The sequence below is a fragment of the Taeniopygia guttata genome, chromosome 14 (genome assembly GCF_048771995.1).
Source record: "Taeniopygia guttata chromosome 14, bTaeGut7.mat, whole genome shotgun sequence".
Classification (NCBI taxonomy): domain Eukaryota; kingdom Metazoa; phylum Chordata; class Aves; order Passeriformes; family Estrildidae; genus Taeniopygia; species Taeniopygia guttata.
The window spans coordinates 5,875,881-5,891,924 of record NC_133039.1 but is presented as its reverse complement, the minus strand read 5'-3'; the positions used below and the strand labels follow the sequence as shown (position 1 = coordinate 5,891,924).

The following is a 16,044-nucleotide window of genomic DNA, read 5'->3' as shown; positions in this document are numbered from 1 at the left end:
TGCAGAAGCCAGAGGAATAGAAAAATACCCTCAGCTATGCCTTAAAGCCAAGTTCTAAGACCAATTTTTTTTTTAACAATGTAATCCATCATTTTAAGTGTTTGAGATTAGTACCAATAATGTGACCTAACTGTAGAAAATCCTCCTGAGACAGTTCTGGCTGCAGCTGAGTTCAGAGAGGTGCAGGGAGAATTCCCTTTGCTCTGGGGTGTGCTGGCACTGCAGCATGTGGGGCTGGGCACCAGGAACAGAAATGTCTCACTCCAGGGAGAGCCCTGAATGTCCCAGACTAAGCTGCCCAGTGCTTAAAAAACAGAAACATCCCAGAAAGCTTAAAGTTTAGAAAATCCAGAGTATATAGTATCTACTCTGTGAAACACTTGCATTTATTCTTCTGAATTTAGGGCTAATTCAGATTATTTCTCAGGGCCAGCTTGGAAATTTGGCAGAACTTTGCACAGCTGGTGCACACGCAGTGATGGGACAGGTGCTGTATCTGCCTGCCCAAAAGCAGCTCCATGGCTGCTCACACACGTGGATAAGCCCACTGTGGGTACAGTCCCTGGGAGCCAGAGTGTCATTTTGGTGCTGTCAGACACCCACAGCTCACAAGGTGAGGGTGAAAAGCTGTAACATGAGCAGCAGTATCAGCTTTGCCTCTGATGCTGTCGGCTGTGGCTCAGAGAGGCTCTCGCTGTTCAGTGGCTCTGTTGCAGCCAGGGTTGTGCTGTGCCACTGTTGGATGTTCATCCATAATGAATAATCCAGTGATTGAGTTAGTTCTTCTTCTTTGCCTTTCCACTGTTTACAAGAGCGAGGAAGCATGAAATCAGCACCCCTGCTGTTCACACCACTCACATCACTGCTTTATTAAAAAAGCAAACAGCATATTCCTTCATTGGCTTGTGGTTATTCAGTCTGGAAAAAGGATACTGCAGCATTCATGGAGGCATATGGATGTGGGGAGGGAAGGGGGCTTGGCTGTCCAACCAGTCACTGCTCTTACAAACCTGTCACCTTGTTTGTATGCTAAATACGAGAGAGAAATACCTAAAATAAAACTAAACTAATCATTAACTCTGTTTCTCTCTTAATTGGCTGTAGTTCTTAACAGTATTTATTAATATGACCTGTAGCATTTACAATGCCAGTGGATAACTAGAATCTCAGGTATGAACTTGATGTGCCCACTCTGTGGGGTACTTTTTGTACTTTGCTGAGGAGGAAAGGGGTGAGCTGACACTGCTGTTCCCTGAGCCCACACCGAGACCACTCAGAAGGAATTCTCCACCTGCCAGAGTGGTTCTTACATCCCTCACGACCTGACATTGTTCTGTACAAGCTGTGATACATTTCAGCTTTGGACTTAGTCCTTCCCACTCCATTTCTCTGCATCCCAGTTCACCACACACTTTTGCAGTCTCTGGCTCTCCTCTCCAAGTGAATTTGGCAGTGTTGTTCTTGTTTCCAGTTAACTTGTGGCTCAGTTTCTGCCATCAATTCGATGCCAGAACCATGGAGACAGACACAAGCCACACTTCTATCCATCCCAGCCCTACACACAAAACTAAAGTAGATAAAATGACATTGGCAGAAAATGTTTCTGGTTTTTATATGGCTGAGGGATGGGAGGTGAGCAGTTCAGTGAGAGATCTGTCTGCAGTGTGAGGTCAGGGTTTTGCAGGTTTCACACAGGGATCCGTATCAGCAGCAATTAGGCACAGGCTTTACCACAGAGCCACATTTTAGTGCAGGTAGTCTCAGTTCCCTTCTCATGAGATTGGACAGCTACTGAGATTTGCATTAATATATTCCCTTCCTAGAGTAATTTGTCAACCCACTCAAATACCAAATGGGTTATTTGTTTTGAAAGTGAGAAGTAGGTGTTGCTTAAGCCACCATGTCAGGACATTAACTGGGACAGTGGCAGGGGAAGGATGACACGGAACCAGAATTCACAGGAATTGATATGAGCACCACTCAGCACACTATCTTGACTGCCAGGTGCCTGGCTAGAGAGGAGAGCCCTTTTTGTAGGAAAGATAGGTGAGTAAAGATTAAATGAAAGCTCTGTTAATTAGTAACCAAGTGGGATGCCGCTATGTGCCTTCAAGAGAGAGATAGGATCTGAGATGTGGAAATGACTTGGGTAACATGAGACTGTTGAATAACGTCATCATCTTGGAGACTGAAGTGCTTGAATAGTGGATAAGCCTAAAACCAGGCACATGAAGATCTCATTTCTGCCATGTGGTGGGACCCCTCTCCCTGCTGAAGGCAAGCAGGTGCTTCCCCTTACCCGAGGACCACGGGGGTCTCTTTAGCCAGCTGTGATGTTTCAGAGCACTGTGCGAGGACAGCCCAATCCCTGATGTCACTGTCAGCGAGGGCTGGCACTGCCTGGACACTCGTGTCACATCAGATGGGCTGGTTGTGGTGCAACCTGCCAGAGCTGGGCACAGCAGGCTCTGTGGGAGCAGCTCCTGCCTGCCCGGCCCTGCAACGTGCAAACACAGTTGTGAGCAGCCAAGGAGTTCATTTAATCCTTACACCTAAAGCCAAGCGTGGTCTAATATTGAGGCCAAGCAGCTATTTCAAGATCACAACAGCTTTAAATAGATGGTAAGGCTGTAGTAGTAAGCTGGAGTAGCCTGCTAGTAGCCTAGCTCCTAGTGCTGCTGTAGGAATGACAGACCTTTACTACTGCTAACCAGCGAGGGGGAGTGAGTAGCAACTAACCAAGAACTGGTGTCAGCTTTGTTAAACATCTAGAAAGAAGTGGAATTAACTAAGCTATTACAAGGCAGTAGTCTAGCAACAATTAGCATAAACCTTGTTAAACATTTTAAGAACATTAATGAGCTCACCTAGAGACCTGAATTGTCATTTCATACCTGCTTCTTTTCCAGTGGGATCATTTTTAATAGAAATAAAATGTGATAATAATAACCTTAAACTGTCTTTTTAAGGGTAGAATATTGGATTTTATGACTTCTGAGGAAAAATATTGGCAATACTCTTTGGCTTTTGATTGCTAGTGAGAACATCAACACAATCTAGCCTAGATAAGTAGGAACTTGAATTCCAGGTTCCTGTGGGTTTTGTGGGATTGAGCACTTACTTTTGTTCTCCCAACCCTCCTTTTCCATTTCTCTTTCAGGACTGTTAAGATGATCCCATTCATAGGATTTTCAAAAGACTAAATTAAAAAGGAATTTAAACAATCAGACCAGCTTTTAATTAAAGCCAGTTACTTGAAGTACCCAAAAATATTTTGTGACTTAATTTCCATTTACTGTAAGTATAGACTTAAAAAAAAAAAAAAATCCCAATATCTTTATACAAACAGCTCCTGCAGCCTGCACTATCTGGGGAGCTATCTTGCCAAGACTGAAAGCTTCACTAGACCATGGAAGTTTGCATAATCAAAATATCAACAAGACAGTGTCCCATTCCAGAATTTTTTCCATGTAGTCTGTGGCTGCTACTGCTGCTTGTTCCCAGAAACTGTTGTCTTTTTTAATGTGTAAACTAGTTAATTTGTTTTTACATTGCCTCTGTTGGGATTTAGGGTTAGTTATAACAAAATTCCCCTGCACATTTTTCAGTTTAGGGCTTCTGAAAGGGGAAGACTTGCCAAGTACCCAACTGACTGGAAAAAATTGAGCTTCTCTGTATGTTCTCTTCTCAGTTTAAAATGAAAAATAAATGGTACAATGTTATCATTAAAATAATTTAAAACTTCCAGTTGCTCTTTGAGAATTTCCTCCCTCTTTATTCTTGAACAAATTAAACCTGGCACATGTAACCCATGTTTTATGAGGAAATGGGGCTCAGAGTCTTAGGAAAGTAAACTGGAAGTTTGTGCATGGAAGGAGCAATAGATACCAACCCTCAGCACTTCTGTGGGTGTGCTGGGAGACAGGGAAAGCTTTTTAAAAGGTCAGTGCTGAATAGCAAACGGCTGACACACTCAGATGTTTATCTTACAGCTTTGTCTGCTTCTCTGCAAGAAGTGCTCTTGCACTTCTGAGGGCTTTGTTTGTTTGTTATAAGTAGCTCTAGCTGAAAGTAGAATTCCTTATTTGCTTTTTTTTTTTCATTTTTTAAAATCCTTACGAAACGCCACAGCACAAACCCTTGTGCTGCTGAGCTGTTCTTCGAGGACTTCTGCAAATTCAAGAGTCCTGTGATTCTCAGGAACTCAGTACTTGATCAGTCATCTGTCATGTTTTCAGGATAATCAAGATCTGAGCTGCTGTTCCTTCTAATACAGGGGCACAGTACTGTCACACTTTTTAGAACAGCTGCTCTTATATTCATAAAATCATCAAATCCTGGAATGGTTTGAGTTGGAATAAAGGTCATCTCATTCCAACCTCCTGCCATGGGCAGGGACACATTCCACTATCCCAGGTTGCTCCAAGCCCCATCCAGCCTGGCCTGGAACACTTCCAGGGATGGGACAGCCACAACCCTTCTCTGGCAATCTGTACCAGGGCCTCCCCACCCTCACAGGGAATAAACTCTTTAAATATCTAATCTAAATCCACCCTTTTTCAGTTTAAAGCCATTCCTCCTTGTCCTGTCACTGCAGGCCTTTATCCAAAATCCCCCTCCAACTTTCTTGGAGCCCCATGAGTTCCTGTAAATTTTATTCACAGAAAAGGAAAAATAAACCAGCTGTTTTCCTCCTCCCTTCCATGCAATGTTCTTAACCTTAGAGAAACATGAGCACCTTTCTGAGCTGCAACCAACAGCTCAGAGGCTGCACCTTCCACAGTGTTAAGCAATAGAGGAGAGAGGCAGCAGTGCAACTTCTGCAGTAGCTTTTAGGTTGCTGTAGGCTGAATAAAATCATTACTTTTTATCTCTGAAGCTAGTATTTTATATAGCTGTTAAACCAAGGAGACAGTTTTACAAGATGTGACTTGTCCTTGGGAAGGAATGTGTTGGAAGGTGCTTAGAGCTCTTCCCTTGTGAGTGGCGGTCTGGGCCAGCTCGCAGCAGCTTCAGCTCACTGTGATAGTCTTGTGTGTGCATGATTCAGGAAATCAGAAAGGAACAGTTATCCTAAATCTGGCCCATTCAAGAGGAAACTTCAGAAATTTATTTTCTGTTTGTGATCTTGATGAATTCACTGGAAGGAAAACAACACCTTCTACCTCTAAAGCCAGAACTGTCACTTTGTCCAGGCAACCTGTCAAGTCAGAGCCCAGCCACCTTCCTGGTGCTGGTCTTTAGGGGAGATGCTTTGGATTGAGTTCTGGATTTCCAGTTCTTGGACACAACTAACCCACTTTACCACACCTCACCTCAAGCAAGGGCTTAACTGGCCTCCTCAGTACAAAGGGTCACTTGATACTGTGAAAAATTCCTGAGGAGCTTTGCTGAACAGTCTCAGCCTCTGTGATCCAGCATCTATCCATCTTTCCCTGCTAGAAGTGACTGAGAAAACTACATCTCCCAGGAAATGCATCTGCAGAGCCTCTTACAGCTCTTATTGAATCACAGAGGCATTAAGGTTGGAAAAGTCCTCCAAGGCCATCAAGTCCAACCATTAACCCACTGCTGCCAAGGCCACAAGTAAGCCATGTCCCAAGCACCACATCCACAGGGTTTTTAATCACTTCCAGGGTGGGCAGTTCCTGGAAGAGGTTTCAGACAAAGCTGTGGAGAGCCCCTGTCACCTTTTCTGCCTAGGAGAGTCCCTCTAACAGTGCCAGGTCTCCTCCCTGCCAGCCGTGCTGCTTGGCTGCCATGCCCTGGCCTGGAACTCACATGTCTGACATTGTTTTCCAACTATTTTTCAGGTTGTCCTTACTAGATCTATTGTGGTGTTTTCCTGTTTACTTCAGCAGGCCTCTGTTGTATTTAAGCAGTGTAGTTAAGTCAGGAAATTCTACACCTAATACTCAGTAATTTCCCTTTGCTGACCCGGTTCCCTCAGCACTGTGTGAAATCACTGCCCTTCAGCTGCCTCTGCTCTGCCTGTTGTAATCACTCTGGTATTGTGTCCCATCCACTGCAGGGGCAGAGGCAAACCTTCCAAACCTGAGTGTTAAACTATCCCTGGAGCCTGACCTGCTCTGGAGAGCCCTGCTGCAGCTCTGGGGCTGTCCTCTTCTCCTCTGCCCCATCCTCTTCCTCCCTCACCTTTGGCACATGCTGGGCTCTGCTGCCGAGGGTCACCTTTGGCAGAGGAGTGGGAACTGGGAGCTGGGACAGTTTTGTTTTAAACCCTTGTGCCAAGACTTGCCAGGGCTTGGTGGTGTGATGGGAGGAGGATCTGGGAGGAAGCATGACTGTACCCTGGGCTCTGACTTCTCCACCTGCGCAGAAAACCAGTTTGTTTTCATAGGAGTGTTGCCTAAAGATTTTGAGCCCCTCTTTTTTTCTAACCCTTCACTGTGGCTAATACCCATTTTAAAAAACAAAAGGTGTAAATTTAACATTTCAAAACTTAACTGATATCCAGTATTCTACCCTTAAAAGCATTTCACGATCAAGATTAGAATCATCAGTCCATCCTGATGGTTTTAATATGTGGTCGAGAAGTTACTCATCTTACACTGGCATCAAGTCACATCATTCCCATAATCTTTCTCCTGGTTTTTTTAGCCTTGTTGTTCATAATTTCCTTTCCAAGTTGTTTCTTTATTTGAAATGCCATTTATATTTTGTTGCCTTTTTTTTTTTTCCAGCACATCTTACATCTTTGTTTTTGTTTTGTTTTTAATCTTATTTCTGGCGTTTTCCATCGCTCTGTGGCCATGATTGTGGATGTGTTTTGGTTTTTGCCTGCCTTGCTGTTCTCTCGCTGCACTCCCTAGATCCCTGTTGCACAGTCCTCTGTCATGGATGACATTGAGGAGTGGCTCAGTACCGACTTGGTGAGACTCTTTATATTTTCATTTTTCACTTGCATGGGTAACTTTCAATGCATTGCTGAGTTCCTGGTACTTCTCATAGCAGGAAGCAGTGAAACTTCCCAAGCAGAGAGTTTGGTTCCCTTTGAAGGGAATATCTAAGCAGGAGGAGTCAGGGTCGTGTTCAGCAATTCAATCAAAACACTTTTTTTCTGAGCTGTTTTATTTTCCCTTCTCCATGTGAACATCACAGAATAGCACACGTTCCAGAAAATGTGGGATTCTGATCCTCAAATAGGGAAGTATTAAATATGGGCTGAATTTTTCTACACCAGACTTAAATTCCATGTTTAAAGCTTCATTATTTAGACAGGATGTAAGTTCATGCTTATGTTGAGGCATGCTTTTAAGAGATGCTGGATCAGGGCATAGATTCCTTTCAAATCAAGATGTCTTTGTTAAACTGGCAGGCAATCTTGACATGTTTCATAATAGTAATAATAAAAATTTATAACAGTCTCTCTTCAATGTTTATAACTTTCTCCTAAATGATTATTGTCTAGTAATTATTAAACAAACAAACAAAAAAACAGAACTAAAAGTAGCTTTGCCTTCACCCTGGAGTTTGTTTTGCTATCCCAACACACATTTGGTTTAAGCAGGATAAACTAGTACACATTTACTGTTTTGGTTTTTTTCAATGTAAGCATATCACTCAAATCAACCAAGTGCATTTTGGGGGGTGAGGGGTGGGTTGTGTCCACACTGCTCTTAGTTTTAGTGAACTGAACTTGAACTCAGCATATCCCCAAGGATCATCATCTCCTTCCATTCCTCCAGCTTGAGGCAGAAAACTCCCAAGTCCTTAGGGTCTCCCCCAGCCCCCTGCTGCTGCCTGCTCAGCTCCCAGCTGGGAGCTGTGGGATTCAGCAGAGCTGCAGGCATGCTCTGGCACGTCAGCCCTGTGCTCTGGCACTGCAGGAGCTGGCTGTACTGGAAGGAAGAAAATTCTCCAGCTCTCCCGAGGTGCCTGAAATGCTTAAACAGATTCCAGGTTCAGTGTTTGATTTTGGCAGACTGACTGGCTGGCTCTGAAATGTCACTGGGTTCCAGCTGCAGGTTGGTTTGTCAGGCCTCAGTACAGGAGTCACTTTCAAATTTAATTACAAACTGGCCTCATTTTGTTAAAGAAATACTGTAAACGTAGCATGTCCGCTCTGCTTAACCAATCAACTTTTGTCTTTGCCATTTAAATTAATTGAGAGGAGAGAAGATCTGATGGAGAGATATGAAGGTAGCTCTGTGCTTCTGTCATCCCCAGCACAGACTTGCTCAAAAGGAACAAAGCAGAGAAGTGTCCTGGAAATGCCTGAGCAAGCCTGGGGATGTCCCTGGGTCCCCATCCCAACCCTGTGTGGGTGCAGCAGAGAGAAACCTGTGAAAATCTGAACTGGATTTTTCTTTTTCACTCTGGGTCCCCTCCTTCTTGTTAACAGCTCATTTCAATTCTCTACTTCCCAGGCGAGGAAGCTGCAGGTTAGGTTAGATAATTGGCATTTCCTTACCCTTTTTGGGGTACTCTGGGACAAACAGCAGCTCTGCCTGTGAAGAGGCTGCTGTGTGAACCTTTGGAAACCTCAGTGCAGTAGGAAGCCAGGAGATGCTCAGGTTCTAAAATGTGAGGCCAGTCAGTATGGTCCCACTTCTAGTAGAGACGCTAAGTACAGACAAATACTTTACTTTTTCGACCAGTATTTTTACCCATCTTAAACATCCTGCTAGATTGACAAGGATGCCTATCCCTGGACTTTTAATTTCATTATTTGAAAAGCACATTGAAATGCACAAACTGTTGGAAATGCAGTGACCCTGTGGCATTCCCAGCCTTTGATTCTGATGGACAAACACTAACTGCTGTCAGTATCCTTCATCCAGCTCACCCTGGTCTTGTCTTTGTGCAGCATGGGCACAGGAAAGCTGCTATATTTTTGTATGAAACCTAAAATGAACTCTCACAGGAGGAATGTTGACCCCATACAATTTTTCACGTGTCCTTTGTCAGCTAAAAGGGCATTTTACTTGAAGACATAATGCAAACCACAGTCCTGACTTTTTAAAGGACTGTGTGACAGAAAAGATGCCATCTGGTACAGTGTGTGTGTGACTCACACAGCTCAGATTTGGACCAGAATTACTGTCTGAAGGGGAAACAGCACTGGGCTGACATTCAGGTCCAACAGGGAAAGCTTAGCTGTCCACCAGCAATCTTCAGAAGCACCTCAGTGCTCATCCTCCTGCTCTGCAGCACAGTGAAATGCCAGTCCCCACTGGCCTCCCGAGGTGGGAGCCCTGTGATTTCCCCAGGACACCCTGCTCCCATGGTTAATATGTGGAAACAAGTGGTGGAAACTGTCCAGTTGTATTAAAGGTGGAGGGGATGACAGAGAAGGGGAAGCACTGCCTGTGCTCACGTGCCTTTTTGTTCCCATTGCAGAAAGGCAACGAACTGGAAGAAGGAGTGACCAGTGAAGGTAAGCAGAGATGCCCCTGGCTTTGAGCCATTCTCAGGTTAGTGCTCAGATGGAATTTGCTTTGATCCCTGCTGAGATGCTGCCTTCTCCCAGCCTGATGTTCCCCAGCAAACGCTTCCATGCTCAGAAAGGCAGGAGGAGAGCATTTCACAGCAAAACGTTCATATTTATGGTGTGGGGAGCCCTCCTGGCTGTAAGTGCTTCCCTGCCATCTTCCTTGGCTGTGCTCGGTGTTTGTGCCAGCAGGAATGTGTCCCCAAGCTGCTCAGCCCTTTGGAATGATGTTTCCCTGGTTCTGTCACAGCCGGTGGCATAGTGTGGGTTTGATTCCAGCTGCTGCCTGAGCTCGGGTGTCTCCAAGGACGGCTGTACCCTTTCCCGAGGAAGTCAGGCTGTGCCACTATTTGTGCCTGCAAACACAGCCCGACAGGATGCCAGGCCCTGGAATTTCAGTCCCTGCCAACCTCTGTCCCTGGGGCCAAACCCACAGCCCCCATTCTTACCTGTCTTCCTTCTGTTTTTACATTGCAGAGTTTGACAAATTTTTAGAAGAGCGAGCCAAAGCGGCGGAGATGGTTCCCAATCTGCCATCCCCTCCTCTGGAAGCCCCCACCCCTCCGACAAATCCTTCCAGCAGGAAAAAGCAGGAGCGCTCGGAGGACGCCCTCTTTGCACTGTGAAGATGGCGCGGAGCCGCCGTCCCTCCCGCCCCTCTGCTCCGCCGGCGAATGTCGCCGCACGGCCACTTCGTCCTCCCACAGTCCTTGGCTAACAACGACTCCAGTCCCCCCCATTCCATAGTTTGCTTCTCCTTCCCTCCCTCCCTAAATGATCCACCCCCACAAGCTGACTCTTTCTATTTAAATCCAACACTATTCCTGCCAGACCACGATTCTCCAGCACTCGCTTAATCCCCTCCTTCCTGTCCCAGCTGCACAAAACCAGCTCTTGATGCTGAAAACCCCTTCAGAATGCACGAGTACGTCACACTGGGCTGAAACAAAAGCCCAGGGGGAAGAGAGCAGCCTTGCCCTTCAATTTATGTAGGGATCATCCTCTTCTGTAGGCAGGTCCTGCCAAGTAGACGGCTCTGTCAATCAGCATGTAATTGACTGAGCTGGAATGTTCAGGAGGAGTGTGTCTTTATTTTTAGATAAAATGTTAATGTATTGGCTTTCGTGTTGGATTCGACAGCAAGGAACAACTGTTCCCCTTTCAACATGTGCTTCACAAGTTAAAATCCTTTACTCTCCCACTCACACATCTCCTGGTACCATATGGTGGTCCCTTTTCCCCACTTTCTCTGGCGTTTCAATTCTAAATCTCACAGGGTATTTTTTGCCTTGTGTTTTATCTGGGCTTGCTCTAATTTGAAACAGTCTGTTGGCCATGTCCAGTAGCTCTGGCAGTTGATAAGGATGGAAAATGCTGAGCTAAATGGATGCTGTAACGATGGCACAGGAAGCACCTCGCTCTCTGGGAGACCATTCTCACGCAGGAATTTTCCTGGTGTGTTTGCCTTTTAAAATAGCTTAGTTATTTTCTCCTTACCTTAGATTCCTTCTTTGGTGACTCTAGAGCTCTGCATTTGGTGTGAACATCCATGCAGATGGATGGGACTTGCTCATGGATTGGGTGTGAACTGAGCTTCCTGGATTCCCTGCCATGCCTGGTAGGACAGATATGCTGGTTCTTGGGGGTAGGGATGAGGAAAAGAGCAAACCTCAGAGATTTGGATGGAACGCTGAGGGAAGTGGTTACCATGGAAGGATTAGCTGTGCCAGCCTGTGCTGGAGGTGAAACTCCTCATTTCCTTCCAGGTTTAGGCCTGAGAAAGTGTTGAAATGATTGTGACCATGCTATTTGTAATTTTTGGAATGTCCTTTGATCCCTCTGCCCTTCATTAACTCCCAGCTCCTACGGGGCTGCAGTCTCTGTGCAAACAAACATATTCCCTTACTTGCCAGAGGCATGGCCAGGATTCCAGCTCCTCTGGGGCTGCCAGCAGGGATTCCAGCATGTGTGCCTGCCTTGCTGGGCTGACAGGCAGAGCTGGAGCAGGCAGCTCATCGCGTCCCCCAGCACATTCCTTGGGAGGAATCCAGTGGTGCAGGATGGCAGGATCAAAGAGAGAGCTGAGCAGTGCATGGCAGGAGAATCTCCCATCCTGACAGAGGCACTTTATCAGCTAAAAGCCCATGCAGGCAGCAGGCTCCAGCTCCTCTTCCTCAGGGTGTTCATTGGCTTAGGCAACCTCCTTCTGACCTGACATGTCTGAGCTTCCCAGGATGCTGATGTGTGTCAAGCTCTCTGGAAAGTCGTTCTAGGCCAAGTGATAGAAGCTTTTATCTGAGCATAGCATTTTATCAGCCCATTCCATACTCTCTGAGGACCACCCCCTTTGGGACGTTGTGACACACAAAGCCTGTTACCAAATGCCTGATTGCAGCACTGATGGACTTTGACAGCGGACACATTAATCTTTGAAGGGAAATGTTGTTTGGTGCAGGATTTCCAGGCCGTCCCAGGTCGGGTTTCACTCTCTGCTCTCCCTACTCATCATCTTCTCTGTCCTGCCCTGCCTGTAGCCTCTTCCAGGATCCCTGCATATGTAGCTGGGCCCAGGCAGGGCTGTCCTGCCACCCCTCTGTGCTGGTGTGACACCTCATCACTGCTCTGTGTAGCACAGCTTACAAATGGACAGGCAAAACCAGTTTAAGGATGGAAATAGCTTGGGGATCAAGCTTTTCTCCCCACTTGCTGGCCCTCTCTCCAGTTGAAGCCCTTCTGTGTGGGTCTGCAGAGGCTTTCTCCCTTTCCATCTTCTCCGTGGCTAATGGAACAATCTGCCTTGGCTGCACTGCACACCCCTGCTCTCACCCACTGCCCTCACTGCTCAACACAAGGTGAGCCCAACGCTCAGGGATTGGCACTGCCAGCTTGCTACAACACATCAGATATGGCCACCAGCTCCCAGAAACCTGAGGAATCTTCTGTGGCAACACTGATTTGATTTCAGACAGCATCTGGTGATCGCCCGAGCAGTCTTGCCAGCACAGAATGAATTGCTGGTATTCCTGTCAATGCAGAAAGCTCCGTGGGTGTTTTAAGTGTGTATTTTCTCTTCTAAATCCTTGAAACACATTGACCCTGTAAATGGCCACATCAGGTGATTCTAAGCATGTTAATCCAGCTTCCCTGCCAAGCCAGAGGAGATAATCGCATTGCTCAGGCATGGGGACACTGTCAGATGGTGCAGAGTGGCACGGATGTCGCTGTCACCGAGCCCCCGCAGTGTCCCACTGCTGCAGCTGTGCTGGCCCTTCATCCCCTACCCCTCAGCCAAAAGGTGCTGGGGGACAGTGCTTTTAATGCTTTTTTTTCTGTCACACTAAACCTGCCCTGGGACCTCCAAGGTGTTGCTTTAGGGAAAATCTGGTCCCTTTCTGGAAGATTCTGCAGAGCTGTCGGTGATTGCTCTCTCCAGCTGGGAGGAAAAGAGGTGGAATGAGAAGGCTGGGGCTGGGGGGAGAGTACAGAGCATGTGTTGGCAGAGCTCAGGGGGCTCTTTTGGTGTGTGCAGCCCCAGGCAACCCGTGGTCCCTGCTGACACTCCGCATTATCCTCTGGAAAGCCGTGGCAGTGCTTGCAGGGAGTGGCAGGTGCCACCAGCACAAGTGGTGGCTTTGCTGGAAATAGGGCAGCTCCCAGGAGATGCCTTCCTAGGGAGGAAATGTACTTTTGTAAAGACCTGGGATGGATCTGGAGCCCAAATCCACCACACTTGGCTCTCAGGGCTGGAAGCACCGAAGGGAACAGAGGGTGGCAGAACAGGTGGTTTAGCCCAAACCTTTAACAAATACAACAGCTATGCTAGAGCTTCCCAAATGTCCTGTATCAGGATCTCTCATCTTCCCTGTCCTCTTGTGGTCTGCTAAAAACCGGAGTGGTGGGAACTGTTTGAGGGAAAGGGAGGGGGTTTTTCACTTCAGGAGACCAACTTCTCGATTTATCCTTCCTCCGCTTTCACTCTTAAGTGCTTCTTCTGTGCAAGTGGGCAGAGGACTCATGTGGCTCCAGTGCTTGGGAGAACAGGGATGGAGCTGCAGCCTGATCCACTTTCCATAAGAAATAACATCCCAGTGCTTTCTAGGCATATTAGGAATCACAGCTTGACACTCAACGACACTAAATTATTCTCGGGGTCTTTGTAAGGTCTAATCGTGCCCTGTTCTAGGTTAAAATATTTATTTTGTCTATATATTTTCTTTCCAGTGTGTTTTTTAACCTCTTCTGTTAACTCTTCATGTGCTGAGATGTAAGGAATCAATGGTTTCTATTTAAATATATCCTTTGGGTTTTGGGTTTTTTTAATTGTTCTGTGTAGATTTCAGCTGTATCTTCAGCAGGTGTAATAGATAACAATGTGCTGTACAGACATTTAGGGTGTTTAGGGTGTAGGTAAGGCTCATAGGAGAACTGCTCATAAAAACGTAGCATGGTGTCTCTTAAAGGGAACAGCATAAATGGTGAGACTGGTCCATCCTGGGACCCTCACGTAGCCTCCAAGATACCTTTTCCCTTCTGATTATCACAGCCTCCACCTCTAGGATGTGCTGATCAAACCAGCTCTGTCATACTCAGGGCTGGTCTTGCACCTCCAAGCTGAAGGATTTTTGTTAGTGAGGATTTCTGTTTGTTTGACTTCATTCAGCGTTTTTTGATGGGATACATTGGCTGTTTCCACTTTGAAATGGAGGACTGGGAGCTGGCTGTGGTGGCGAGATGTTTCCCTCCAGTGGTGGAAGAACAGATCCGGGCCGTGGTTTCAGGCCCAGGGCAGGGGTGACGGTCCCTCCGTGCAGGAGCTCCCAGCCAGCACAGCCTGTCCCTGCTCCTCCGTGCCCTGCTCTCCTGATGTCACCTCCAGGGACAGGATGTGCAGCCCAGGAGAGCAAACAAGATGGATTTCCAACACTCATCCAGTGAGTTGTTGAGTCTCCTGCGGCAGCTGGGAGCCCTGGAGTGGGAACTGCTTGTGCTATCTCCATTCCCGTCCATCCCCATCCAGCTCCGTCATTGTTTACCTCCTCAGAGCTGACCACAAGCCTTGCAGAGCCTCCCCTGGAAAAAAACAGCTCAGAACAGTTATTTTTATGGAAATAGTGAAGCAGTGAGTGGATTTAGAGCTGTGTTGGAGGTAACCCTTCTGCTGCTGTGACTTCCCACCAGCCAAGGAGACGAGGTGCCCACACAGCACCTCCCACCCGTCCATCCCAAACCACAGCCTCAGGCTCCACACACCTCCTCCTCACCTGGACAGAGGTGAGGCTGTGTGTCACCAAGAGCCAGCTGGCCTTGAGCAGCACCAAGCTCTGGTGCTGGTTCTCTTTAGCCCACGGCAAACACACTACTCCAGAATTCCCACCCTGCTCCGTGTTTTTATGAGTATGAGCTCCTCATTCCCTACATGTTCCTATGAGCTGTTGTTAACCCTACAAACGTAACCTGTGTAATAGCTTCTCTGTATATTACAGCTGTAGGCTTTCCAGATAAAAGTGGATAATATTTATTTACTGAAGATACTGGATATTTTTTTGTTTGGGAATGGGGTAGGGGGAGAAAGGGGACATAACTGTTTAAAGAGATTGACTATGTAAAGAGAAACAAAATGCACAAGAAGCAGAGAAACCCAACACTAAAACATCACTGTATTCAAGTAGAAGGTGTTTCCGTTAAGGACGAGACAACTGTATTAATCTGCCATTGTTTAACTTGCTCCAGAAATCATCTCCTTGGTTCCTGCATGTGAGATATTCCAATAAATACACTATTAGTGTGAGCTGGGGGTGCTATCGTCTGTCTCTCAGCTGGGGACTCGCTTGGCTCCACTGCCTGGCCTGAGCACAGGGGACATGTGTAGCCCTTGGGTACCCACCAGATGTCAAAACTGGGAGTCCTCGTTCTCCTCCAGGAGACAGAACCTGGGTATTCCCGCTGGGAGAAGGCTTGTCCCCAGCTCTTTGTGTCTTTGTGTGGCTCGTTGCTGTGTTGCCAGTGCTGCTGAATTCGTGTCCCACTAAATTCTGGCACATCTTCTGAGGGTGGCATCAGGCAGCCGCACGGGTGACAACCTCGGTGCTTGGTGGGATGCCTGCCCACTTGGCAGGGCTTAACTGATAGTCCTTAGCGGGCAACTGTGGGTCACCACCCTTGTGACCTGGAAAGAGATGGGTGATGTTCCCAGCACATCCAAGGGACACTTTCCTGACTCATCTGCCAGGAATTTGTTCCAACATCCCCATTATGATGGTGGGTTTGATAGGGAGAGAAGGAAGAGCACCAGTTTAAGAGCCCCAGAAAAGTGGCATTGGCCAAAACCGAGCCAGGTTGTCTGAATAGTGCCCTCTGTTCTGCAGGTGGAGATCCACCCTGATTGTTGAAATCTGGGTAAGGGGGTGTGGGATAGCTGGAATAGCTTCAGGGATTCCCCTCCCTGTAGCTACATATTAGCATTAAGCAGCCCTGCCCCAGCTTGTTTACCCCTGATGATCATGTGCGTGCCCCAATGTCGGATCCATTCAGGGAGGCTCCTGGCCTGGATCTGTTGGGAAAGGTGTGGAGCTGCTGCTGCCCTGACAGGG

At 47.0% G+C, this 16,044-nt stretch overlaps 1 protein-coding gene across 3 annotated transcripts in view; it reads left to right on the top strand.

Moving 5' to 3' along the window:
- The window catches only part of TOM1L2 (target of myb1 like 2 membrane trafficking protein), a 56,591-nt gene extending 41,349 nt beyond the window's left edge, over positions 1-15,242 (top strand). The window contains exons 14-16 of one of the 3 annotated variants that reach the window (XM_012577543.5): positions 6,834-6,893; positions 9,364-9,400; positions 9,932-15,242. In XM_012577543.5, coding sequence (XP_012432997.1) covers positions 6,834-6,893; positions 9,364-9,400; positions 9,932-10,080 — 246 coding nt within the window. In that variant the 3' untranslated portion in view covers positions 10,081-15,242. 3 annotated transcript variants of the gene reach the window in all.
- The last annotated feature ends 802 nt before the right edge of the window (positions 15,243-16,044 follow it).